General features: G+C 39.3%; 1 protein-coding gene across 4 annotated transcripts in view; it reads left to right on the forward strand.

Moving 5' to 3' along the window:
• The first annotated feature begins 1,393 nt into the window (after positions 1 to 1,393).
• Abl2 (ABL proto-oncogene 2, non-receptor tyrosine kinase) overlaps positions 1,394 to 26,183 on the forward strand; it is a 105,960-nt gene continuing 81,170 nt past the window's right edge. For all 4 annotated transcript variants that reach the window (XM_047520167.1, XM_047520170.1, XM_047520169.1 and 1 more), the window contains exon 1: positions 1,394 to 1,781. In XM_047520167.1, the coding sequence (XP_047376123.1) occupies positions 1,625 to 1,781 (157 nt within the window). In that variant the 5' untranslated portion in view covers positions 1,394 to 1,624. The remainder of the gene's footprint in view (positions 1,782 to 26,183) is intronic.

The raw sequence follows: 26,183 nt of genomic DNA on the forward strand, positions 1-26,183 counted from the left end.
ACTTGCAGTCTTCCTGCCTGAGCTTCCAGAGTAGCTGGAATTATAGGCACGCACCATCTTTTCCAGCTCCATCCTCTTTAATTTTAAGCAAAATTTCAGGTGGTACCTCCAGTAACTGATACTTTTTAAAAAAGCAAACAAGGAAGCTAAAAGAATAGCAGGAGACTATTCATTATTGAGTTAAGAATTTTTAAAGCTGGATGGATATTAAGAAACAAGAATGCACAGTGGAGGGAGGATGGTGAGTTGAATTGCATACCAGGAAGTGTGTGTATAAAAACCACTTCTCTTCTGCCTAATTCACTCCCTTTAGGCAACATTAAGATAACGACGGGTAAGTTCGGACTCAAAAACAGGGTTAAAGATATATATAGTTTTTTCTCTTTTGCCATCAGAAGAAGGCCCGACCACGTGCACAATAAGTAAAGCATGCCAGTAGGAAGATGAACTTTACCATCCAGCATTGTAAGGAAGACAGAAACTGTGGTCAGAGAGATGGTAAAGCAGTTTAAAAAGAAATTCATGATCATAGGAGGAAATGAACTGAAACTGCTTTGCCAATGAGACTGTAGGGTGCACATACCCAAGCGAGTGCAATTTAACATCAAGAACTAATTTCAAAAAATTAAAACAAACCAGGACTGTGGACGTCGGCCTGTAATCCCTCTGACTCTGACAGACTGAAGTGGGAGGACCGCAAGTTCGGGGCCAGTCTCTGTAATTTAGCGAGCCTCTCCGCAACTTGGCGAGTCCCTGTTTCAAAAATAAAAAATGAAAGATACTGGGAATGTAGCTCAGTGGTAAAGCTCCCCTGGGTTCAATTTCCAGTACCGGGGTAAAAAAAAAGTTAAAATGAAATAATAATACGGCAGTGTACTACCTTCTTGTGAATTTCGTACAATTATAGTTTGACTCTAGGCCTGCTACTAACAAGGGTATTTAAAGGGATGCTCCTGGGTATTTGAGGATTCCCAGTTGTATGGCAGAGAAACACAGGCTTCACAAACCCCAGCTGTGTTTGCTATGGAGATGCGCACGTGGTGGGTACTCAGCCCTCCACTGATTTGACAGGTGGAGGTGGGACAGGGCAGGTCAGAGACCGTCCCCTCCCGAAAGGCTGCAGGTTGTGCAGCAGAACATGGCTCGGCTAAGGCGGATTCAAACGTGGGAAGCCCAGGGGCGGCGGAGGGACCCAGAGACCAAAGTCTTGCAGCCGCCAACGACAAGCGGACGAGGCGGCCGGGGGCGGCCCCGCAGCGGGCCCGGCGGCGGGCGGGGGCGTGGCCGGCGGGAGGCCCTCCCTCCGGGTAGCGGCGGTGACTGGGCGGGCGGGGGGCGGGAGACGCTCTGTCCCACGCTTGCCCAGCGCTCGGTGGTTTAAAGATGGCGGCGGCGGCGTTGGGGGCGCGGAGCCGCCGGAGGGGGAGGGAGAAGGAGAATCTGTGAGTAGCCGAGAGGTAGCGCGGCGGTCGCTGTGAGGAGTCCGGGCGCGGAGCCGCCGGCAGCCCGGCCCCGGGACTGGGCTGGGCGGGAGAGGCCGGAGCCGCGCCAGGAGCCCGAGGCCGGAGCCGAGGAGGAATGTGACCAGGGGTCGGCGGGGGCGCGGGAGTACGCGAGAGCAGGGATGGGGCAGCAGGTGGGCCGCGTCGGGGAGGCTCCGGGGCTCCAGCAGCCCCAGCCGCGCGGCATTCGGGGCAGCAGTGCAGCCAGGCCCTCGGGCCGCAGGCGGGACCCGGCGGGGCGCACCACGGAGACCGGCTTCAATATCTTCACCCAGCATGGTGAGTGTGTCCGGGAGCCGGCGTGAGGGCGTGGGGGAGGCCGGGGGTGGGGTCGGGGCGGGGTGGGAGGCGGACAGGCAGCCCTGGGGGCTTCAGGGTGGCGGGGTGCCTGAGCGTGGGGGCGGAATCTGCTGCCATCTGGGCCAGTCACGGGAGGCAGTCACACCCCTCCCCCTCCCGTCTCCAGTCTGGCTGGCAGCTCCGGGGGCGGAGGGGAGCCGGGGTCTCCGGCACGGTGGATGGACGGTCTTCTGCCGTGGGACGGGGCTATGCGGCTGGAGGACAGTGGCTGGTATCCCCTGGGGAGGGAAAGGCGAAGGGAGGTATGGGCTGAATCTGGAATATGGGAGGATAAACCGGTTGTTAGCGAAGGAAACCTGAGTTGTGCTCCAAGGGATTGGGGAATAGGAACTGAATCCCAGGAGATGGTGGCTTATAAGGTTGTGTGTACAGTCAGGCGATGAGCAGCGGCAGAGTGGTGAACTGTGAACAGTGCCCTGACATATCCTTCTATAGGAAAAATAAAGAGTAGCATCTCATCACTTCTGACATTTTTGTTTTGTATTCAAACTAGAAATGAAGGGCTTTTCTAGACTGTACTGTTCTGCGTCTTTGAGTAGGACACACAATTCTGATATGGTTGGCAGGGACTGTGAGTTGGTGGGCATGGTTAGTGTTTTGATGGGGCTATGAACAAGAGTTTTTTCTTTATACCGCATTTGTGTGTGTCTGTATACATACATACATGCATATATCCTCTATACAGTTTGGAACTTATTTATTCATATTTCTGTATTTTTAGAAGAGTTGTCTCCAAACCCTTATGTCATATGCTCTTAGCAAAAAATTTGAGCATGCACTCTAATAATTTGTGTCCTTATTATGTATTACATAACTTAACAAACATTTAGAGAAATATAATTTAAGAGAATGAGATGATGGCTGGTCATAGTGGTGCATGCCTTTAATCCCAGTGACTGGGGAGACTGAGGTGGAAGGATCACAAGTTTGAGGCTAGCCTCTAATTTAATGAGGTTCTCAGCAACCTAGCAAGAACCCATCTCAAAAAAAAAAAAAAAAAAAAAAAGATTGGGAATGTATGTAGCTCAATGCTAAAGTGCTCCTGGGTTCAATCCCCAGTACCAAAAAAAAAAAAAAAAGAGGATGAGTTGAAAAAATAAGTATAGACCTGGGAATGCAGCTCAGTGGTAGGGTGCATGTTTAACATGTGTGAGGCCTTGGGTTCAATTCCCAGCACCACTACTACGAATACCAAGAAAACAAAATAAGTATGATAAGAGTTTTAAGGTCTGGTGTAGTGGTGAATGCTTGTAATCCCAGCTACTCTGGAGGCCAGCGCAGGAGAATTGCATGTTCGAGGCCAGCCTGGGCAATTTAGTGAGATCCTGTCTTTATTTAAGTTAAAAAAAGCACTGAGAATGTAGCTCAGTAGTAGAGTGCTTGACTGGCATGAATGAAGCCCTGGGTTCACTCCCTGGTACTGCATAAAAAAGAAAAAGTTCTTTTTATTTTTGTTCCTGCAATTCAATGGATCCTTTTGCACCTTTTCAACAGTGTACTTTTTTTTTTTTTTTTTTTTTTGGTACCAGGGATTGAACCCAGGGGTGCTTAACCACTAAGCCACATCCCTGGCCCTTTTAAAAATATTTTATTAGAGACAGGGTCTCACTGAGTTGCTTTCGGTCTCACTAGATTGCTGAAACTGGCTTTGAACTTGCGATCCTCCTACCTCGGCTTTCTGATCCACTAGGATTACAGGAGTGTGCCACCACACCCGGCACAACAGTGTACTTTTTGAGACCATTTTTCTAGACGGAGGAAGAGTAGAGAAGGGGAGAAAACAAAATTGACCTTCTTGGGTAGATAATCCAAAACGTGAGAGGGGCTGGAGTTAACAGATATGACTTCTATAGAAAGGACTCGTAATTGAAATTGAATGAGAAGTAGCAAACTGGAGTTTCAGTGAGGATGCATATAGAAAATAATAAAGAATAAAGGAGGCAGGGTGTTTTACATATTTTAGGGAAGAAGAAGAAAAAAATGTGTGAACTATTCATTAGAAATGAAATTTTGGAGGAAGTAATGATGGGTGGCAAGAGAGATGAATTCAAGGATCTTTGGCTACTAGGTGAGTTGTGTTAGGAAGTTCTATAGTCAAAACTATTCGACTTTTAAATAAACTATTGTCGCTTTTTTTTTTTTTTTTTAAGTACTGTGAATTGAACCTCAGGGGCACTTTAGCACTGAGCTACATCCCCAACCCTTTTTCTGTTTTTTATTTCGAGACAGAGTCTCTCTGTATTGCTAAGGCTGGCCCCAAACTTGTGATTCTCCTGCCTCAGCCTCCTGAGTCACTGAATTACAGGTGTGCACCACCATGCCCAGCCTAAATTGTTATTTCTTAGAGAAGGAGAAATAGATGATTTGGCACCATCCAAGCTCTACATGTTTACTATTAAAGATGTGCTGCAGGGCTGGGGAGATAGCTCAGCTAGTAGAGTGCTTTGCTTTCCTTGCAAGCACAAGGCCCTGAGTTCAATCCCCAGTACCGCAAAAAAAAAAAAAAAAAAAAAGATGTACTCCAGCATCTCTTCATAAAATACATAAAGCTGAGCCTGATGGCACAGGCCTGTAATCCCTGCAGCTTGGTAGGCTGAGGCAGGAAGGTTGTCAGTTCAGAGCCAGCCTCAGCAAAAGCGAGGTGCTAAACAACTCAGTGAGATCCTGTCTCTACATAATATACAAAGTAGGACCAGGGAGATGGCTCAGTGGTCAAGTGCCACTGAAATCAATACCTGGTACCCTGCTGCCCTCCACCCCCGAACAAAAGCAAAACAAAACAAACAAAATGTGTGTGTGTGTGTGTATATATATATATATATATATATATATATATATATATATGAATATTATATGCAGGTGCTAGATGAGTTAGTTTTTATTGGAATTACTTCCTAAAACACAAGATGAATTCATAGTTTTTAGGGAAAAATCATCCATATACCTTTGCTTCATTATGGAAAGTGTTATAGTGCATTAAACTTGGCCCAACTATATACTCTGGTATCTTATTCCTCTGGTATCTTATTCAGGACATAAGATTTTCAGAGGAGGAAGAAGTCATGAAGAATGGAATAGGAAGAGATTTTAAAGGATGGACAGGATTTGGATCTGTGGAGCAGGAAAAACAGGGCAGGCTGGGTAGGAGAAACAACTTAAACAGGAACAGTGGGAATGAACCTAATTTGTTGAGGGATAGTGAGGAGAAGCATCTGTCAGGAGTGAAATTACCTGTGAGTTGGGTGGTTGGGGGAATCAGAGCAAAAATTGAGAGTCAAGTTCAGGTCTTGGCTCTACCTGACTGGATGATTTAGTTACAATCATTGAATTTCTTTATCTATAAAATGGGAGATACCTTTTGTTTCTTTACAATTTTATGATTCTAATTGAGAAGTAGTAGGAAGAAAACTTTGAATAACTCAATTGAACTGGGTTATGGGAAATCTGGCAGAGAAATTAAGATCAGTTTTACTGATTGGCTTGTTTATAGGATTCATCAGTAAAACCAAGTGTGAAATACTGAGATGCTAGAATGTGTAAGCATTCTTCCACCTTGTTGAAGGCAGTGGATTTGGAAGTAATGGATATAGGAGGTGTGAGTTCAGGGGACATTTCTTTCATTCATCTGTTTACTGTGCTCTGGGATGATGTAAACATAATAGAATCCACCTTTATGATTTTTTAAAAAAATATTTTTTTAGTCGTCAATGGACTTTTATTTAATTTATTTATATGCGGTGTGAGAATTGAGCCCAGTGCCTCACACATGCTTGGCAAGCCTTCCACTACTAAGTTACAACCCAGCACTCATGATTTGCTCTAGAGGAAGAAAGCAGAGAGATCACTTCAGAGTTCTTGTTAAGGGCATGAACCCCGGTGCCATTTGTCTGGATTTGAAACCTGACTCAGCTGTGTGACCTTGGGCAGATTATTTAACTTTTATTTCTTGGATTCTCAATTTATAAAACTGGGATAATAATATACCTAGAAGTATGAGTTTCTATATGCAAACCGCTTAGAATAGTGCCTTGCACATATTAAGAGCTCACAGTGTGTTAGCTGCTCCCATTACTATTACTACTACTACTACTGTTATTGTTAAAAATAGGGATGAGTCAAAAAGTTACACCATGGTTTTAAACCTGGCTAATGGGGATGATGGTGATTTTATTGACAAGTTTGGAAGTTGGAAGCTGATTGAAAGGATGGGTATAGGATAAGTTTGTTGCCAAAGCTAGTATGAAAAGAATGAGATTAACAAATAATATAGAAAACAAAGATGAACTTGGAACTGTCTCTTAGACAAATGAGTATTTAAAAACTTTTCTAAAGATCAGGATTTCAACCTTGACAGTATCGACATTTTGGGCTGAATATTTGTATTAGTGCTCTGTCCTGAGCATTGTGGGATGTTTAGTTAGCATCTCTGGCACTATAGATGCCATTAGTACCCACTTTTGGCTTCTCACAATACAAGCAAAAATGTCTCTATTTGCCAGGTGCAGTGGTGCAGGCCTTTAATCTCAGTGGCTTGGGAGGCTGTCAGCCTCAGCAACATAGGGAGGCCCTAAGCAACTTAGCCAGTTGTCTCAAAATAAAAAGGGTGGGGGATGAAGCTCAGTAGTGAAGTGCCCCTAGATTCAGTCCTTGGTAACAAACAAACAAACAAAACCCCCAAAACTCTCCAGTCATTGCTAAATCCTGGGGTCTGATGGGTGGTGAAAAGTACCCTTATTTGATAATCACTGGGAGAAACATGGTAGATTCTGAATTGCATGAATAAATGAATTAGATTCAAAAGCTCCTCATTGGACATACCATTTGACATAAGTGAAGAAAAATCTAGACCCTAGAATTAGTGTATAAATCACTGTCTCATTTGCAATGTTGAGATATTAGCATGTAACTTCATAAATGAAAGTTAGGTATGACAGCTTTTTTTTTTTTTTTTTTTTTTTTCTTTTGGTACGGGGGATTGAATGCAGGTGCACTACTCTGAGCCACATTCCCAGTCCTTTTATTTATTTTTATTTTTTCTGTTTGGTTTTTTTTCAATATCTCTCTTTATTGAAATGATCTTTTGCTTCCTGAATTTGCTCTGTTAACTGTCGATTGGTGCGATCATTCAGTGCCTGCATTTGCTCTTTCATCTTATCGTTTGCTTCCCTAATCATTTTAATTATGTACATTCTGAACTCCCTTTCTGTCATTTCTTCTGCCATGCTGTTGTTGGATTTTATTGATGTAACATCTAGATTTGTTTGGGGCATTTTCTTCCCTTGTTTTCTCATATTGTTCAGGAATCAGTGGGTCATTAAGATATTGCAGATTTCCTCTATCGACTTATAATGTCCCTGAAGATTGCTAGTATATCCCCTCTTATCCTTCAGTAGCCTGAAGTCTTGGAGGAAGTTGATAATACGGAGCTCCACGAAGAAGCTGCCTCTCTAGGGGTGGTGACCCTCAGGTGGTGTATATTCCCTGTTAGTGGGCAGAGGTGCCTCCACTTGTTGACCAATGGTCATCCAACGGGGAACTAGGCTGCGGGCTGAGGCAAGTCCTGTTTGTGCCTGTGTCTCTGGTTTTACCGTCCCTGTGGGAAAACCTCACCCGGCAGGGAAGACTCACCTGGTGGGGACATCTCGCTGGTCAGTTCTCCTCCTAGAGGTTCCCCTCACTCTACAACTACCGTGTGGGCTGGGCTGTCTTCGTCTGCAACGTTCCCAGGGGCCCGGACCTACCTCCTGGGCCTGGGAGCCTCACCCTTCGCAGGCGAGTCTCCTTAGGCTGCCTCTCCCAGAGAATCTGCCCGCAGTCCTGGAAACTTCGCTCCGCCCCTAGGCGTGTCTCTGTGCAGCTCTTCCACCAAGAAGCCACCTAGCTCCTGGGACCCTGCTCTGCACCTAATTGCCTGGCTGTGTGGCCCCTCCTCCGAGCCGCCACCTGGAGCCCTGTACAATAGCTCCGAGACCCAGAGACCCGCCACACACCTCCTCCTCCGGACAGCTGCCCGGTTTCTGAGGCAGTCACTAGGAGTTCAAGCAACTCACTTCGCGTCTCCTCCTCCCGCCAACCGCCCGTAGCCCTAGGCAGTCACTCCAAGTCCAAGTGACCCGCCCTGTTCCTCCTCCTCCTCCTCGGGGTAGCCCCCCCGGGTGTTCAGGAGCAGTGGCTCCGAGACCAAGTTACCCACCACGCACCTCCTCCAGGCAGGCCACCGGTGTTCAGGAGCGGTCGTTTTTAGTCCAATCAACTCACCACTCGTGTCCTCCTCTGGCAACCACCTGTGGCTCTGATGCAGTCACTCCTAGACCAAGCGACCCGCCGCGCTCCTCTTCCTCCGGGCAACCCCCCGGTGTTCAGGAGCGCTCGCTCTGAGTTCAAACAGCTTGCCATGCAGCTCCTCTGGCAACTACCTGTGGCTCTGATGCAGTCACTCCTAGACCAAGCGACCGCCGTGCTCCTCCTCTTTCTCCGGGCAGCCCCCTGGTGTTCAGAAGCGGTCACTCTGAGTCCAAACAGCTCGCCACGCAGCTCCTCCTCAGGCAGCCGCCCGGAGCCCCAGTGGTTGCTCCGAGTCCAAGCGCTGTGCTGAGCCGTCTCCTCTACGATGATCCCAGTTGTCCGTGTTTACCTCTCCAGCAGGGGGAGGGTATTTTTATTTTTTAATTTGAGACTCGGTCTCACAAAGTTGCCAATGCTAGCCTTGAGCTTGTGATCCTCCTTTCTCAGCCTCCACAGTGGCTAGAATTACAGGTGTATACCACCAGGGCACATCTGACAGGCTCTTGAGTTTATGCGTAGGTGTTTTTGTTTGTTTGTTGCAGTACTGGGGATTGAGCCCAGTCCTATTTTTTAGATGTTGATAGATCTAGATTTGTAAACTAGGTAAAGCACTGATACTCCTGTGAAGGCAGGCTGAAGTGTAGAAGTGTCTTAGCATTTACATTTTAAGTCTTTATTTTCTCTCCTTTTTAAGTAACTTCTGATTACTAAAAGGCTTTCATAAAGCAGCAAAAAGGGGAATTTTGGGAATCTGAAATCACTTTAGATCTGTCTGAAAGTATGGTATCATCTCAAGACAGTTGTTACAGGGTTTGGGTGGCAGAGGATAAGTAGTTCATGGTTCTTGTGGATGTTTTTTTCTTGAGAGTTGAATGAGGAACTGGCCAACATGTTGATAGGGACCTCATTCTAAGCTGGCATATTGGTTTGCTAGTTAAATTTAATGACTTTTTTTTTTTTTTTTTGCAGATAAAAATTTATGATATATACTATAACCTTCATTTGATATTCCTGCAGACCTTTTGTTTTGTTTTGTTTGCCCCTTATTATTTTTATCTCTGGTTGTAAAGTTTCCTATTAGAAGCTGTGGTCTAGGATTTTTATTTTTATTTATATTTATTTATTTATTTATTTTTTTGCGGTACTGGGGATCGAACCCAGGGCCTTGCAAGGCAAGCACTCTACCAACTGAGCTATATCTCCAGCCCTTATATTCTTGAAGTTGTCAAATTGGGCATTTTCTCAGTGGGGTACTCCACATATAGAGATTTCAAAATGCTTAAGAACCTCATCAATCTCAATTTTTTTTTTTTCCTGGATTAGGAAATTTGGGAGTGTCACTTTAGCATGGAGAGCTTGTTAAAACATAGATTGCTGGGTCCCACCTCAAGAATTTCTGATTTGGGTCTAAGAATTTCCTTTCCTTCTTCCCTTCCTTCCCTCTCTTCCAATTGAACCCAGAGGTGCTCTGTCACTGAGCTGCATTCCCAACCAACCCTTTTTATTTTGGAGACAGGGTCTTACTAAGTTGCTAAGACTGGCCTTAGACTTGAGATTCTCCTGACTCGGCCTCTTGAATAGCTGGGATTATAAGTGTGTGCCACTGTGCCTGGTGAGAATTCTCATTTCTGACAAAATTTCCAGGGGTTGCTAGGGCTGCTGTGGGGCCATACATTGAAAGCTATTGGTAATGGGAGATGAAGAAGAGTAATGGATCAGAGGTGACTCAGATACTGTCAGAAAACACAATGTACTGATTCTCTGCTAAAAACTAGTGCAAAATTCCATTTGTTCCAAATCTGGTGTCTTGCATGCAAGTGACCACTGTTAGCATCTTTTGTGGTTTATCTCTAAGAGTTTGTATGTCGAGAGAATCTGGAGTCATCGGGGAAAAGGAAAGGTAGGGAATATAATGTTCTGTCGACAGACTTGTGCTAGAGTAGTGTGGGCTAAGAGTTAAATGATGAAATAACGCCATTTATTACCTGGCATGTTCTAAGTATTTTATATCTAGTTTTTAACTTATACCTCATAAAACCCTACTTTCCCAAATTGAAAAAGGTTAGGCACTGAAGAAATTGGGATATCTATTTGTGATTCTGAAGTTTTGGTATATGATGGTGTACTTGTTACTTTTGTAGTGTATATGAATTTGTGTGTGTGTGTACATGTATATACCAAGATTTTTACCTCATCTCTCTTGAGACCAGTGGTGAGGTTTTCAGAGTGGTGGGCAAGGATTAAAATTGTATAGTGACTGTGGATTGAGACTTATATATGATGTTGTAATGAAGGGAGCAGTAGACACTACTGCTATTTGGAATCTCATGGTAATATTGATCTACTATCTTAATCTCTAGGCTTAAGGTTACTAGTATTATTAAAGACTTTTATGCCAACCCCCCCCAATTGGTTAAAACTTATTTTATCCTTTTGATTTTTTAAGAAAATTATCAAGAAGACTTATAGGGATGGGAGTGTATCTCAGTGAGTGAATGCTTAGTGTGCATGAGGACTTGGGTTTTATCCACACAAAGATTTACAGATGTCAGTGGTAGTATATTGGGCTACTATAGGAAAAGGATGCACTTAGCCATGTTTCTTTTTCTTGTGCTGGGGATTGAACCCTGGGCCTTGAATATACTAGGCAAGCACTCTACCTAGTATATACTCTGCCCACTGAACTATATCCCCAGCCCTAAGCTGTGTTTCTTTATGAATATAGAAAAGAGTGTACAATATTAGTTACCTGTGCCCTCTAATATCAGCAGCAGACTATACTGGTGGAAGATTTTTTAAAGAAATACTAACCGATAATATTATATACTTATAGGTATTGTTTGCATAAATATATTTGTGTGAATAGCTTTTGGATTCTAAGATACTGGGTTATAAGGATGGATTTCTTTGTCCTGTATCCTTCCCATGGTACCTGCTACATAGTAGATACTCTTGAGTAACTGCAGAACAATTTTTTTCTAATTTAACATTTATACATCTTTTTATATATTTCTATAATAGTGTCAGTTAAAAACATTTTAAATAATAGTATGTCCACTTAGAAACAGTTTTACATGATAAAACTTACTAGTTCACTTTTTTCCCCTCAATATTAGAATATTCAGATGTAGAAGCTTCTGTGGTATTTTTGGGCTATTATCTTACAGAATGTTAATATTAAAAATTAAGTACTCTAATAAACTTGTATTAGAATCACTTAAAGTGATTTATTTAGCTTTATTATTGTAATATGTAATTTCTAATGATCTTTGTATTCTTAGGTGGTGGAAGAATTAAAAAAAAATTTAGCTTAAAACTCTCATTTTCTTTATTTCATTTTCATTTATTCTGTACTAATTGCCCATGTTAACATCTCTGAGAGAATTTTTAGGTTTAATTTAGACAGAACTGCTATCCAGAAGAATGTTGCTGCTCAGAAAGATTTTGATGAACATCCTTATTTAAAAAACTAAAGGGGCAGGGGAGATAGCTCAGTCGGTAGAGTGCTTGCCTTATAAGCACAAGGCCCTAGGTTCGATCCCCAGCACCGAAAAAAAACAAAAAAACAAAACACACACACAAAAAAAAACTAAAAATTGGGGCTGGGGATATAGCTCATTTGGTAGAGTGCCTGCCTCGCATGCACAAGGCCCTGGGTTCAATCCCCAGCACCAAACAAACAAACAAAAAAAGTAAAAATTTTTGTGTTTCTGTGTGTGAAAGTGTGATATTTTGTATAGTATCTCTTGGTTTCTGATCACTGCCTTTTTGATTTGTGTGCACAATTTCAATATGTGGTCGTTATACTAATAAGAAAATTTTCTCAACGTTGTTTTCAACTGGTCTTTCACTCAAATGCATTGATAAGTACACATTAAATAAATGAGTATGCCCAATCTAAACTTGATTGCTTCAAGAACGAAGAACAGCTTTGGGCATTATTCCACTTTGCTTTGTGCTGTAAATTTGCTGAGACTGTGTGGTGGTACTGCAGACTCCTCCATAGTGAACTCTGCCAGCCTTGGCTCTTGATCAACAGGCCCAGTCATTTGTATTCCTGGGTTTGCTGTCCAAGGAGAAGGGTTTAGAAACTTTTTACTTGATGTGGACAAGGTCAAAGAAAATGTCTGTAACATAATAAATACTGGTATGTGCCCATACAATTTTGTTAACATGTTCTTTTTTGTACACTAATTCCAGCAAATTAAAGTAGCAGTATTGAGATAGGATTGGAGATTGCCACTTAGCATTTTGTGGTTCCAGGTAATTACTAAGAAAACATTTTCTTAAAACTAACAGTACTAACAGTTTGTATCACCCATCTGTTCCTCATAGAAAAGAAAGGTCGATCCATGAAGGTTTTTGTTGCATAGCTTTCTTGTATTAATTTTGAAATTTGCATTTCTGACTGCATAATATTATACAAAGATCTCAATGTAAAAAACAATTCTTGGGGCTGGGATTGTAGCTCAGTGGTAGGGCACTTGTTTAGCACATGTGAAGCACTGGGTTCAGTCCTCAGCACCACATAAAAACAAATAAAAATTAAATTCTTAAAAAAGAATGTCCTGAAGCACATAAATTAGACCTGGAAGTCCCCTTTGACATTGCTGCTCCCCATACATATTCTTTTATTAGAGAAAACTACTCTTCATGGTTTGAGTGTTTTTCAGAACCGTGTATGTGTGTGTGTGGGTCTGTGTGTGTAAAATGAGTATGTTTCTCTTGATATTTTATAAATACAGTCAGGAAGTCAGGAATTTTCTCCCCGAATTTGGTTTTGTATTTAACATGTCTGGAAGACCTTTCTATACCGCTATGTATACGTTTCTCATTCTTTTTGACACCCTTATAGTGTTCTATATTCTGGCTATATTTAACTACTTCCTTATTGATGAGTATTTGTTTATGAGATTAGTTCAGAAGACATTTCTTCTGGTCTTTTTTTTCCTCCCCCCTCACTCTCCTTCTCTTCTTTCTCTTCCTTTTCCTCCTCTTCCTGTGCTAGGGATTGAATCCAGGGTCTCACACATGCTAAGCAAGCACTGGACTACTGAGCTGCATCCCTAGACCTGGTATTTTTTTCCCCTTTTATTTCTAATTTGCATCTATTTGAAATTTATGTATGTTTGAGGTTGGAACCAACTTGATGTTTTTTCCTTGTACTAATTAATGAGTAGACCCATCAAGTCTCCACTGATTTGAAGAGCCTGTTTACCTATATTAAATTCTCATATGTACACATAAGAATAGATTACAGGCCTTTTAAAAATTATATCATCCCATTGATCTGTCTCGTGCATATTGTTAGCAGGCTTCTTTTTAGTTCTGAATCCTAGAGCATTTTACCATTGAGCTACACCCTCAGTCCTTTTATTTTTATTTTGAGACAGGATCTCTCTAAATTGCTGAGACTGACCTTGAACTTGTCGCCTCCTGTCTCAGCCTCCCAAGTTGCTGGGATTATAGGCATGCGCCACCACACCTGACCTGTTTAATTATTATAAGCTTATATAGGGTATGTGTTTATCTGGCTAGTTTCTGGTCATTGTGTTCTTTTGAAAATGTATTTGAATGTTCTTGCATTTTGTCTTCCAAAAATCTTTAGAATTAGGTTATAAAATTTGTAAATCTTGATGGGATTTTGATAGTGATTGTATTTGAATCATAGGTTATTTGAGGGATGAATTGGTATTGTTGCATTATTATGTTCTCATGTCAAAGAACATTGTCCCCTTTGCCAGTCCAGGCAATTCTTTGTCCTTCAGTTAAAGATTTTTCATACTCTTCATATTGTTTTTGTACCTTTCTTGTTAGGCTTCTTAGTGGGTGTTTTGTAATTTTTGTTGTCATTGTAAGTTAATCTTTCTGTGTTACATTTCCTAATTGCTTATTTACTTATTACTAGTATGGAAGGCTAGTGTGTGTGTGTGTGTGTGTGTGTGTGTGTGTGTGTGTTGTCTTGCTGGTTATCTTACTTATGTTGTACTTAGCAGTTTTTCACTTCTCTTTCTACACAGGCAATCATATTATTGTCTGTCACAATATCTTTCTACCAAAGTTTTCTCTCCTCCCTTTTTTATGTCTTATTGTTTTTGCAATGTTGGGAATGAAATCTAGGGCCTCCAGCATGCTGGGCCAGTGTTCTACCACTAACCTACTTCCCTAGACGCCATCAACATTTTAATTTTCTTTTTCATTTACTTATTTTTATTTTTTGGTACTGAGGTTTGAACCCAGAGACAGTTTACCACTGAACCCCATCGCCAGCCCTTTTTTGTTTTTTATTTTGAGAAGTTGCACCAAGTTGCATAGGGCCTTGCTAAATTGTTGAGGCCGGCCACAAACTTGCCATCTTCCCTCAGCCTCCTGAGCTGCTGGGATTGTAGGTGTGCATCACCATGCCTGACTGAGACAATATGTTTTTCTAGCTCTGCTGGTAGCCCATTAACTAACTCATAAGACGAGATTCAGTGTGGAATGATTAATGTGTGAAATTGGTATTTAACTTCAGGGAAGTCTCAAGAAAGAATATTTTCTTTTATAAAAATGTTTATCAGAAGTTAATTTTCTGATATCAGTAAACTCTTAAGTCTGTTTTAGTATCTGAAGAAATTGTATTTTTAAAAGGAAATATTTCAGAAATAAGAAAAGCACAGTGTGGAAGGTAAAAGGAGGCCCAGATTTCCATTATTCGGGTTTAATAAATGTTAATATTTTGTAGCTTTTTTAGAAAAAGAATACATTTGAGACAGTTGAGTAACCTTTGCAGCTTAAACCCATTCTTCTCTCTTCCTACCCTAAGGTTAATGCTACCCTGATACTGTTTATCTTCCTCCTCCATGTAAATTTATTTCATACCTAATTATTTATGATATATGTCAAAGTATGTAATATTGTTTATTTGAAAGATTTACACAAATTCTATACCATACTATCTTCTTGCAATTTTTTTATTATACGAATATTCGATATATAACTTTTGATGTAGGATTTCACTGTTTATTCAGAATTTTTCATATCAATGAGAGATTGTTTCCCAATTTTGCAAACAATAGGTGCTTGAAGTTTCTATTCTGACTAGAAAACTTTTTTTGGTTATTTTTATTAGACATGTAGATTTTTTTATGCATTTGGACAGTTTAAAAAAGTCAATATAACAAGGTTTAAAGTGGAAAACCAAAACAAAACAGCACCTGCCCCATCTCCATTCATAGATTGGCATTGTCTGGTATAGCACGCTACTAGCCACTATGGCTATTGACCACTTGATGTCCCTTCACCTAATTGATAAGTATTATAAATATAAAATAAATACTGAAGCCAAGCATGGTGCTGCTTGCCTGTAATTCCAGGTACTGGAGACACCGAGGTAGGAGGATCACAAGTTCTGAGTCAGCCTGGGCAACCCTGTCTCAAAACAAAATAAAACACACATATGCACACTTTCAATAACAGTATGAACAAAATGTGAAGTGCTACATTAATTTTTTTATAGTGATTACATGTTGAAATTATGGTTTGGATATATCAGAATAAATAAAAAATATGTACACACACACACACACACACATACACTTTTTTTTTTTTTTTTTTTTTTGGTGCTAGGGATTGAACCAGAGGCTGCATGAATTCTAAACATGTATTCTATCACTAAACTACACTTTCAGCTCCCAAATAAAGTATGTTATTAAAATTAACCTTATGAATTATAATTTTGATACAGTTACTAGAAAATGTAAAATGGCATGTGACTTGATTATATATGTCTGTTGAACGATGCTGCTTTAGATGATAAACTCTGTGAGAGCAGGAAGTTGGTCTTGTAGTTCCTATACTTTTTTTTTTTTTCTCAGCACTGGGGATTGAACCTTGGAGCACTCTACCACTGAGCTACATCCTCAGCCATTTCATTTTCATTTGGAGTAAAAGTTTCACTAAGTTGCTAGGGCTGGCCTCAAATTTGTAATCCTCCTTCCTCAACCTCCCTTGTTGCTGGAATTAAGCATGTACCATCTTCCTGTACTTTAACAGTGCCAGCAGGTATGCAGTAGAAAATAAATATTTAAATGAATAGATATATTTAGCAAGTAGGGTATTTTTCTTCATTGTGTCCTCAGGGATATTATACCTGGCATGTTACAGTGCATGCTTTAGCCAATGGAGTGCTTTGAACTGACCTGAGATTTCTTTGTTGTCATTGATTGGTAAAGAGTTATTTTAAATTTGCCTTTATTCCCCAGTGGATGTACTTCATTTGATTACCCTGTTTTTAGCCTAACTGTACTTTTTAAGTCTTTAAATGAAACTTTTATGAAATCCTATCTTTATTTTGTTCTATAATTAATCCTGCTGTTTGGGAAAATTTTAATGCTTTTATAAGTTCTTTCACAATAATTGGTTCAAGTCTTATGTTTCCTGAAGTTATTAACTGCCTTCAAAGAGAAAAGTCATCTTGGCCATTGGCTGTGGTTGTCAAGGTGGCTTCAGCTCTGAGCAAATACCTGTCAAGCTGTTTCTTCAAGTCTGAGGTTATATTTATCCTTTTATATTTAATATTTATATTTTCTTTTTTTAAAAAATATTTTTAGTTGTAGAAGGACACAATATCTTTATTTATTTTTATGTGGTGTTGAGGATCAAACCCAGTGCCTCACACACGTTAGGCAAGCGCTCTGCCACTGAGCCACAACCCCAGCCCTCCTCTTTTTTGTTGATAGTGTATAAAATCTTTCCATTTGATCCTTTTTGTCCTTTAAAATTACCACCCCCTCTTTGGTACTAGGGATTATTAATCCAGGGGCATTTAAGCATGAGTCACATCCCCAGTCCTTTTTTATTTTTTTCTTTTGAGACAGGGTCTCACTAAGTTGCTTAGGGCCTCAGCCTCCTGAACCTCTGAGATTATAGACATTTGCCACCATGCCCAGCTAAAATTATTCCTCTTAAAATTTAAGAACTTGATAGGTAGATGTCCGAGAAGTCTGTCTTAAAGGATTATTACGTCTTTGGGTTTGGTTGTCTTTCTAGTTCAAGACATTTTCATTATTTCTCCGATTTTCACAGTTATTTGCCTTTTATTATTTCCTCCAATGTCCTTGTATTTGTAAATTGATCTCTTTTCTGAACTTCAGAGTTGGTTTTTCATTGTTAAATTTCATCAGATTCTTTTCTGATATGCTTGTATTGAGCTGTTTATATTCTGCAGAAGTCAGTTCTTCTACCTCAGTGGTTTTCCATGGGTAGAGACCAACTCCAACTTGTATAATACATAGAAAACTCACATGGAGATAGTGGGAGCTCAGGGAACTCAGGGACAGGAATGCGGTGAGGCTTGTCCAGAAACAGGAAGTGGAAGACGACTAGAAACTCAGCCAATATTTATTTTCTGTCTCTTGTTTTGACTTCTGTTTGCTTGTTTTATTCTTCTCTCAGACATTCAGTTCATATCATACTTCCCGTTTTTTTAACCCTCTCTGCTGATGAAGAGGACCTTAATTTCTCAGTCTCAGTTCCAAGTTTCCAGGAGTGTCCCTGTCATTGGTGCTCACATCATCTATAAACAGGCTTTGGAATGTTATTGAGATTTTGGGTTGAATGAATATTTGTTTTGGGGACAGTTTTTGTGTCTTATAGGATATTTAGTAGCATCCTATCCTCAGCTAAGTTTTAGTAGCATTCCCTTCAGTTTGGATAAACCATAATGTCTCCAGATATTGCCAAATGTTTGTATAGGAATAAAACTACCCTGTCTGAGAACCTCTAACCTCGAATGTATTTGAGTGCTGTAGCCTCCACTGTGTGAGGACATTTGGGGAGAATCTTTATGAGGCTGGGTAGGTATTTCCAGTTTTTTGTAGCAACTCTAAATTCAACACTTTTTCATAATAGTTGGGATTTTATTTATTTATTTATTTTATTTTTTTGGTGGTGCTGGGAATTGAATGAAGGGTCTTGTACATGCTAGGCATATGCTAGGGTGTTGGTTGTTTTTAAGATAAAATTTATTATTTTGGCTGCATAGGCTTAGGTGTAAAAATTTAGAACTGGAAGAGACCTTAGAAATAGTATATTCTAATACCCGTGACTTATAGATGGGTAAACTGATGCTTGGAGAGTTGAAACAAGTTGGTCATGGATATATAGAGTAGATGCAGGGGAGAAAAAGTAATCTTTCCCTCATTCATCACTGTTCATGACTGAGATCATTATAACAAAAGACAGAATAATAAGAGAAAAGCATACAAATTTATTTAAGTTATGTATGACACTGAGTCCTTCAGAAATGCAGGCACAGAAATAGAAACAAGTGTAATTTTAATGCTTAGATTTAATTAAGATTAGACAGTTGTGTAGAAGTATAATTGAAAAAGGGAGAATGAATTGATGATAACAAAATGGATTAGCAGTGCCTTTGGTTCAGATTCTTTTCAGTGTTCCTGTATCTTCAGATACAAAGACATGCCTTTCCTTTAGGTATAGAGGAATGAGGTACAGAGGAACCTCTGGAATGAGTGCCTTATGACCTACTTCAGACAGGAAGGTCAGATTCTTTTATGTTCTGCTTCAGGGTAGAAAGGCAGGAGAAGGTCAGAGAGAACATCCTGCTTCTGCTATTTCTTCAAACACTAAGTTGCTATGTTTTGGGGTTGTATCCCCGGAACCCAGTCATAGAGCACAGAAAATTTGGGATCCAACCTTGTTTTCTAAATGTAGTTTCTAGTTTATTTTTTGTTGGTATCTTTTTTCTTTTGATACTGTTATTATGTAACAATGTTGATTGAGTATTTATGTGCCAACTATGCCACAAACTTTATTTCATTTAATCAATCACCAATAAATGATGAAAATGGGTCTCAAAATGCGGTATGTATATTTCCAAAAATTATACTCAATTATTATGCTTTAATAGTAGGATGATGGTGTAAGGGTTGGGTGCTTGTGTGCCAGATGCACTATTCTATCCTATTTAATCCTAAAAATTAGCTCTAGGATCTGTACATCTTTTATTTTTTCAGACAAAAATGTTTGGCTCAAAGAACTTATTTCCTGACTTAAGTAGGTAGCAGAGCTTGACTTCAAGTTTTATGGTTTCCCCAGTTCTGTGCTACACCTAGGGGAGATAATCCTGTACTGATATTGCACTATTTTCACAAAACCTTCAAGACAATATAATAAAAGGAAAAATCCAATATAATTCACTTTATTAGGGTTAATGAATAACTGATTAATTCATTTTGAGACTAGTCTTCATATACTATTTTTGTGCCTCATTTTTTAAAATTAAATCTAAGAGAAATATTAATAAAAGTAACCTAGATAATTACTATTACTAGAAAAATATTTCTCTAAAAAAGTATATTTGAGATTTGAGATTTCCTGACTATAATGTAAATTTTTTTTTTTTTACATTTACAATTCTTAAAATTCTTAAAGCATTTGGGTTTTCTAATTGAGTACTTTCAATTATAATACAGCTGTAACCATTTCTGAGCATGCTGTTAATATAGCATGGACTCTGGTGTCAGACTATATGAATTTAGATACTGGATTAAATTTATGATGTTGGTAGCTTGACTTAGTTATAAAAAAACATTTAGAGCCTGAAGAGACCTTGGAAATCCTGTATTCCAGGACAACTTATTTGTTCTCTGTGTGTCTGTTTCTGCATACTTAGCAAAGCCCTATCTCTCAAAATACAAAATAAAATGGCTGGGGATGTAGCTCAGTGGTAAAAGTGCCCTTGTGTTCAATCCCCAGTACAAAACAAAACAAAACAAAACAAAAAAAAAGTCATGCCAGTAGTACCTACCTCATAAAGTTGTTGTGAGAAATAATTATAAAATTCCTAGAGAGTGAATGGTAAATGGTACTAGTCATAGCTGTTATTACCTTTAAAAAATTTTTTTTTAAACCCAGGGCCTCACACATGATAGGCATGTGGTCTACCATTGAACTGCATCCCTAGCCCTTTTTATTTTGATACAAGTTCTTACTAAATAGTCTAGACTGGCCTCAAATTTGTGATCTATCTGCCTCAGCCTCTGGAGTAGCAAGTATTACAGGTGTGTATAACCTGTATTCTATTATTATTTTTAAAAGTTATCTTTTTTATTGGTTGAAGTCCTTTCAAACAGTTCTAAATATATTTGAAAGCAATCTGAAAGGCGTTAAAGGCATATAATTTTGAGATCTTAGGTAAATCACAGCCTTTCTTTGCTCACAAAGTCACTTTGAAGTGATCCTAAAATATCTTCTCACTCTTTTTAAAAAAATATTGTTAGTTATAGATGGCCATAATAACTTTATTTTGTTTATTTTTCTCTGTGCGATGCTGAGGATCTAACCCAGGATCTCACACGTGCTAAGCCAGCGCTCTCCCACAGAGCCACAGCCTCAGCTCCCATTCTCACTCTTACACATTGAAAGTCTAGCTGTCAGGGCCTTAAAACAAGAAAATAAATAAATAAATAAAAAGGAACAGAGAACCAGAAGGTGGCTTGAGGTAATGTTGTATGTGGATGACTGGAGATCATGGCACTCTGTTGACAGCAACCATTGCATAGCTGGGCCTCTTGGAAACTGGGGCCGGTGAGCTATTAGAAAACAAGACTGCATTCTCCATCTTTCTCATTCAGGGTCCGCAAGGTTTTGGCAACTCTTGCTCTGTACGTCTGTTCAGTTTCCTTCCTTCCAGCTGGCTTTCTTAGTTTCAGTTTGTCTGTCTGTGGAGTATAATGGTTTTTCAGCTCCTCTTATCATGGCAACTCTCAGTGTACTTTTTGGCAATTATCCCCATTGTCAAATGACTCAGTCTTTTTTTTAATTTATATCATTTATTTATTGAAGGGTCAGTATATTTAAGTGGTTCAAAATCCAAAGGGTATGCCAGGTGTGTGACCTACACATGCTTATAATCCCAGAGACTCTGGAAGGCTGAGGCAGGAGGATTGAGAGTTTGAGGCCAGCCTCAGTAATTTGGTGAGACCCTATCTAAAATAAAAATAAAAAGGACTTGGGATGTAGCCCAGTGGTAAAGCCCCGGAGTTCAATGTCTGGTACCAAAAAAAAAAAAAAAATTCAAAAGATATGTTAAAGTTTTCCTGCCACTCCTTTTCCTATAGCCATCTTAATTTTGGTAATACAAATCGTTAATTTTTTGTTTCCAGAAATGTTTTATGCATACATATCCCCTGGCCCTTTTTTCTTTTAGATTGATGACAACATATTATGCAAACTGTTTGGCACCTTGCTTTTTCCCCCTTTTTCTTAGAGATTATTCTGTGTCAATAAAGAAAGAACTTGCTTTTTTTAAAAATGGAAATACAGCATTTCATTGTGTGGATGAGTTATAAATTAGGATGTTTACAGTGCTCTAATGAGTGTTGTGTCACTTTAGACAAGTGCTAGTATAGCTGTAGATTAAATGCCCAAGAAGCTTGGTGTGGTGGCATACACCTGTAATCCCAGCTACTGTGGAGTTTGAGAGAGACAGGAGAACCATAAGTTCCAGTCTAGCCTCAACAATTTAGTGAGACTTTTGCTCAGAAACAAAAAACAGAATGATGATGATAAACCAAACCCAAGAATAAATGCCTGGAATTTGAATTGTGGACATCAGGGGTATGGGGATTTCATAATAACCTTTACTGAATAATTTTGTGCATCTCTGTGTGTGCCCTGCGCTGGGGATTGAACCCAGGTTTTGTGTGTGCTAGGCAATCACTCTACCACTGAGCTATCCGCCCAGCCCCTGAATAAACTTTTATTCACCATTTTGTTTTTAGATTGAGTATTCTAATCTAAAATGTTTGGGACTAGAAGTATTTCAGATTTGGGAGTTTTTGGACTTCGGAATATTTGCATTGATTTTGCAGATTGAGAATCACTAATCAAAAATTCTGAAATCTGAAATGCTTCAAAAATATGAAATAAAAGTTTTTGGTTTGTGAGTATTTGGGATTTTGGAGAATTTCAAACTAAGTATGTTCAACCTGTACTGATACATTGTGTGCATTTGAACTCATTTTTAGCCCTCTGTTTTCTTGATTTGCTTGTTAAATTATGATCTGTTATTACACTGTTTTAATTTTTACACTTTTATAATATGCAGTATAGCATGCTGATAAGGATGTAGACTTGAGCTAAACCACCTGGCTTTGAATCTTGTCTCTACTATTTCCTTAGCTTTGTGACGTTGGGCAAGTTACTTAACATTGCTGTAGTTGAATGCCTTCATTTGTAAAATGGAGATAATGATAATACCCATTATTAAGTACCTATAATACCTAATACAGTTAGGGTAGTTGTGAGAATTAAATGAGGTAATTCATATAAAGTGCTTAGTATAATACTCTTAGTAAGATTTTAGTTACTGTGGCCAAAAAACCTGAAATGAACACCCTAAAGGGGGAAAGATGTACTTTGACTCCCCATTTCAGAAGACCAAGTCTGTGGTTGGCTGGCTCCACTGCTTTGAGCAGAGAGAGAGAGAGACAGAGACAGACACACACGCACCACCACCTCTAGATAGTCCATTCAGCTATCAGTGGATTCACTGATGAGATCAGAGCCCTCGTGATCCAGTCACTTCCCCAAAGCCTTATTAAATTTATTTTTAATCCTTGAGGTTTAAGAGGATAGTTTACAAAGCCAACAGAAGAATGGGGAAAAAAATTTAAGTACAAAATGTTCTTTAAAATACAGAGGTACTATCGGGGCTGGGGATATAGCTCAGTTGGTAAAGTGTTTGCCTTACAAGCACAGGGCCCTGGGTTCGATCCCCAGCACCAAAAAAAAAAAAAAAAAAAAAAAAAAAAATACAGAGGTACTGCATTGTCTTTAAACTAGAAAAAAGAAAAATATATAGCACATTTTGTACTTTTCCCCTTTTGTAGTAGAAAATGAAAAAAAATTTTCCTTATAAATATTCTTTATTTTGTGGTACTGGGGATTAAACCCAAGAGTACTCTAGCACTGAGCTATATCCCCAATCCTTTATTTTTTATTTTTGTTTTTATTTTGAGACAGTATCACCAAGTTGCCCAGACTGGCCTTGAACTTGCCATCTTCCTGTCTCAACCTCCAGCGTAGCTGGGATTACAGATGTGACTGTATTTAGTTTTTCTGTTCTTTTCCCCGGTGCAGTATATTCATCACCTTCTTACTTGGAGAACAATCATTAAAGTTCTGGTATTACCCTTTTTTTTTTTTTGCTGTGCTGGGGATTGAACCCAGGGTCTTGTACTTGCAAGGCAAGCACTCTCTACCAGCTGAGCTATCTCCCCAGCCCTGGTATTACCCTTTTAAAATCTCTTTCATGGGTTGGGTGTGGTGGCGCATACCCGTAATCCCAGTGACTTGGGAGGCTGAGGCAGGAGGATTGTGAGTTCCAAGCCAGCCTCAACATGTTAGGGAGACTCTAAGGAACTTAGTGAGACCCTGTCTCTAAATAAAATACAAAAAAGGACTGGGAATGTGCCTCAGTGGTCGAGTGCCTCTGAGTTCAGTGAACCCTGGTATCTGTCCCCCTCCAAAAAAAAAAAAAAAAAAAAATCTCTTTGATGAATGTCATTTGTATAGCTAGCCAAAACATACACAAAACATTAAGTTCAATTTTTTGTTAATTGTATTTTAGACTTTGAATATTTGAACCTTCTAAACCTGAGATTTTAAATTGAAGGAGAAAGGTTTGTTTTTTATTTTTGCCTCAGTATCTTTTATATTTACTCCTGACACTGTTTAACATCTAATACATCTATCTTAAATTTTTTATTATTTCTGTTTTCTTAGTTAAATTAAGTTTCTTGAATGCTTCTGTGTTCTCTATTCTGTTGAGCTCATCTTGGGTTTGCTTTAGGACAGAATATGCTTTGTCACAGACATGATTGTAAGGGTAACAGCCGAAGATACTTCAGCAATTATTTCAGATCAGTCACTAATTCACTTTAGTTCAGTGATGCTTAATTTGCTAAATTAACCAGAAACCAAGAATGTTTAATTTTATATACAGACATTTGAAGTCCTTTCCTATTTTTTAAAGTGAAATATCATTTTGATGTTAATTTTTTTATGTGACCTTTGAACAGAACGTACTTATTCTAAGACTTTGTTAACTATTGAAAACATAAATGTGGAGGAGGACAGCAAGGTTATATGCTATTCCTTTTTAAATGTCATCAGTTTAATTTCTTTCAAGAAGGGAAGCGTGGGTTTCCTGTCTAGATTTTAGGTGGTTATTTATAAAGGAATAGCACTCCCACAGTGTTAATAGCTAATTTGCACATGTACATGTTAACTGGTAATAAGTAGAAATCTATTGGAACTTATACTTTTTTCCTTTTAGAAAAAGTATTAATAGTTACCAGATTTTTTTTTACAATGTAGATGGCTGATATTATTTGTTAAATTACATCAAATAATATCTATCTTCGATATCTCTTAGATATATTAGATAATCAAATAATCTTAGATTATTTTTTACCATCTTTAAATATTAAAGCATTCTATTTAAGTATAGATATAGAATTTAGAATTTAATCATCCCATAGTATATCTAGTATATTTGTGGCTTGTAAGAGTTGGGCATAAATAATAAGTTATCAAAAAGATACAAATATCAGTGATGGAAATTTTAGTTAAAATGACAGTATAAATGGAGTCACATTTTGGACAGAAAATAGGAATCACCAGAAACAAACAAAAACATGTAACTTCCAAATAGAACATCTCAATTAGGCAAAAAGAGGCAAACATAGCAGGCTTGAGATTCATATCCTTAGGGAGGCCTGCTTGAAAGTTGACCCTTGGCTGACATCTGGGAACTTGGATTTTGGGTTTCCCACCAGTCCCAAAAATGAAGAGAGGCTCATTGTGCCTGAAGTGTTTATATAAACAATGTGGTTTATTTTGAACACCTGCTTTCTTTCTGGGTGTCTGGTTTTTCTTTTTTCTTTTCAGTACTGGGGATTGAACCCATGACCTTGAGCATTGCTAGGCAAACACTCTACCACCAAGCTGCTACATCCTCAACCCTTATAAACAATTATTATGTGCTGGCAATATAGCCCATCACGTAGAGTGCCTGACCCGCATGCTGGAGGCCTGGGTTCGAGTCCCCAGCACTGTGGGATTGTGGAAATAACAAACAAATGAAACAATTATTATTTTGAGATCAGGTCTCACTAAATTGCCCAGGCTGGTCTTAAACTTGCAGTCCTCCTGCCTCGTCCTACCCAGTAGCTAAGATTATAGGTGTTTGCCACTGTGCCCAAATAGGCAGAGGGTGTTTATATGACAGGGTCCCAAGAGAAACTTTGGGTACCAAGTCTCTAATGAGCTTCCTTGAAGACATTTTACACGATCGATCGATCTATCCATCCATCCATCCATCCATCCATCAACCCACCCATCCATCCATCCACTCATTCATCTACTCACCCACACACAGATTCTTATTTATATGTATTGCTGGAGGAATTAAGTGAGTTCTATGTGCTTCCAGTGGGAGGAAACTTTTGGAAGGCTATGCCTGGTTTCCTTCAAACTTTGTCCCATGTGCCTTTTCCCTTTGCTGATTTTGCTTTGTATTCTTTTGCTATAATAGATCACAGCCATGAGTACACTTGTGTGCTGAGTTCTGAAACCTAGTGAATCATTGAGGCTATAGGTGGTCCCAACATAACAGTGGATTGGATACACATGTAACTGGAATCTGCTGTGTTCATATAAAGCCTCTATGTGGAAGCATCTAATGACTAGATTCTTTTTTGTTTGTTTGTTTTAAATAGTGTGTAAGTAGGGTAGTAGGTAGAATAAATAAAGCTAAAAAATTGGAGTCTGAAGGAGTAAAAAAACTTAAGAGTCAAAAACTTCTAAGGTTTTCTTTGTGAAACTGCATTTTGGTGTCTTGCTATGTGCTAAAGTTCTGTATGTTATAGAATATGTAATTGTAGAACTGAGGTTGTAGCTCAGTGGTAGAGAGCTTGCCTAGCACATGTGAGGCACTGATTTGATCCTCAGCACCACATAAAAATA

The sequence above is a fragment of the Sciurus carolinensis genome, chromosome 12, assembly GCF_902686445.1.
Source record: "Sciurus carolinensis chromosome 12, mSciCar1.2, whole genome shotgun sequence".
Classification (NCBI taxonomy): domain Eukaryota; kingdom Metazoa; phylum Chordata; class Mammalia; order Rodentia; family Sciuridae; genus Sciurus; species Sciurus carolinensis.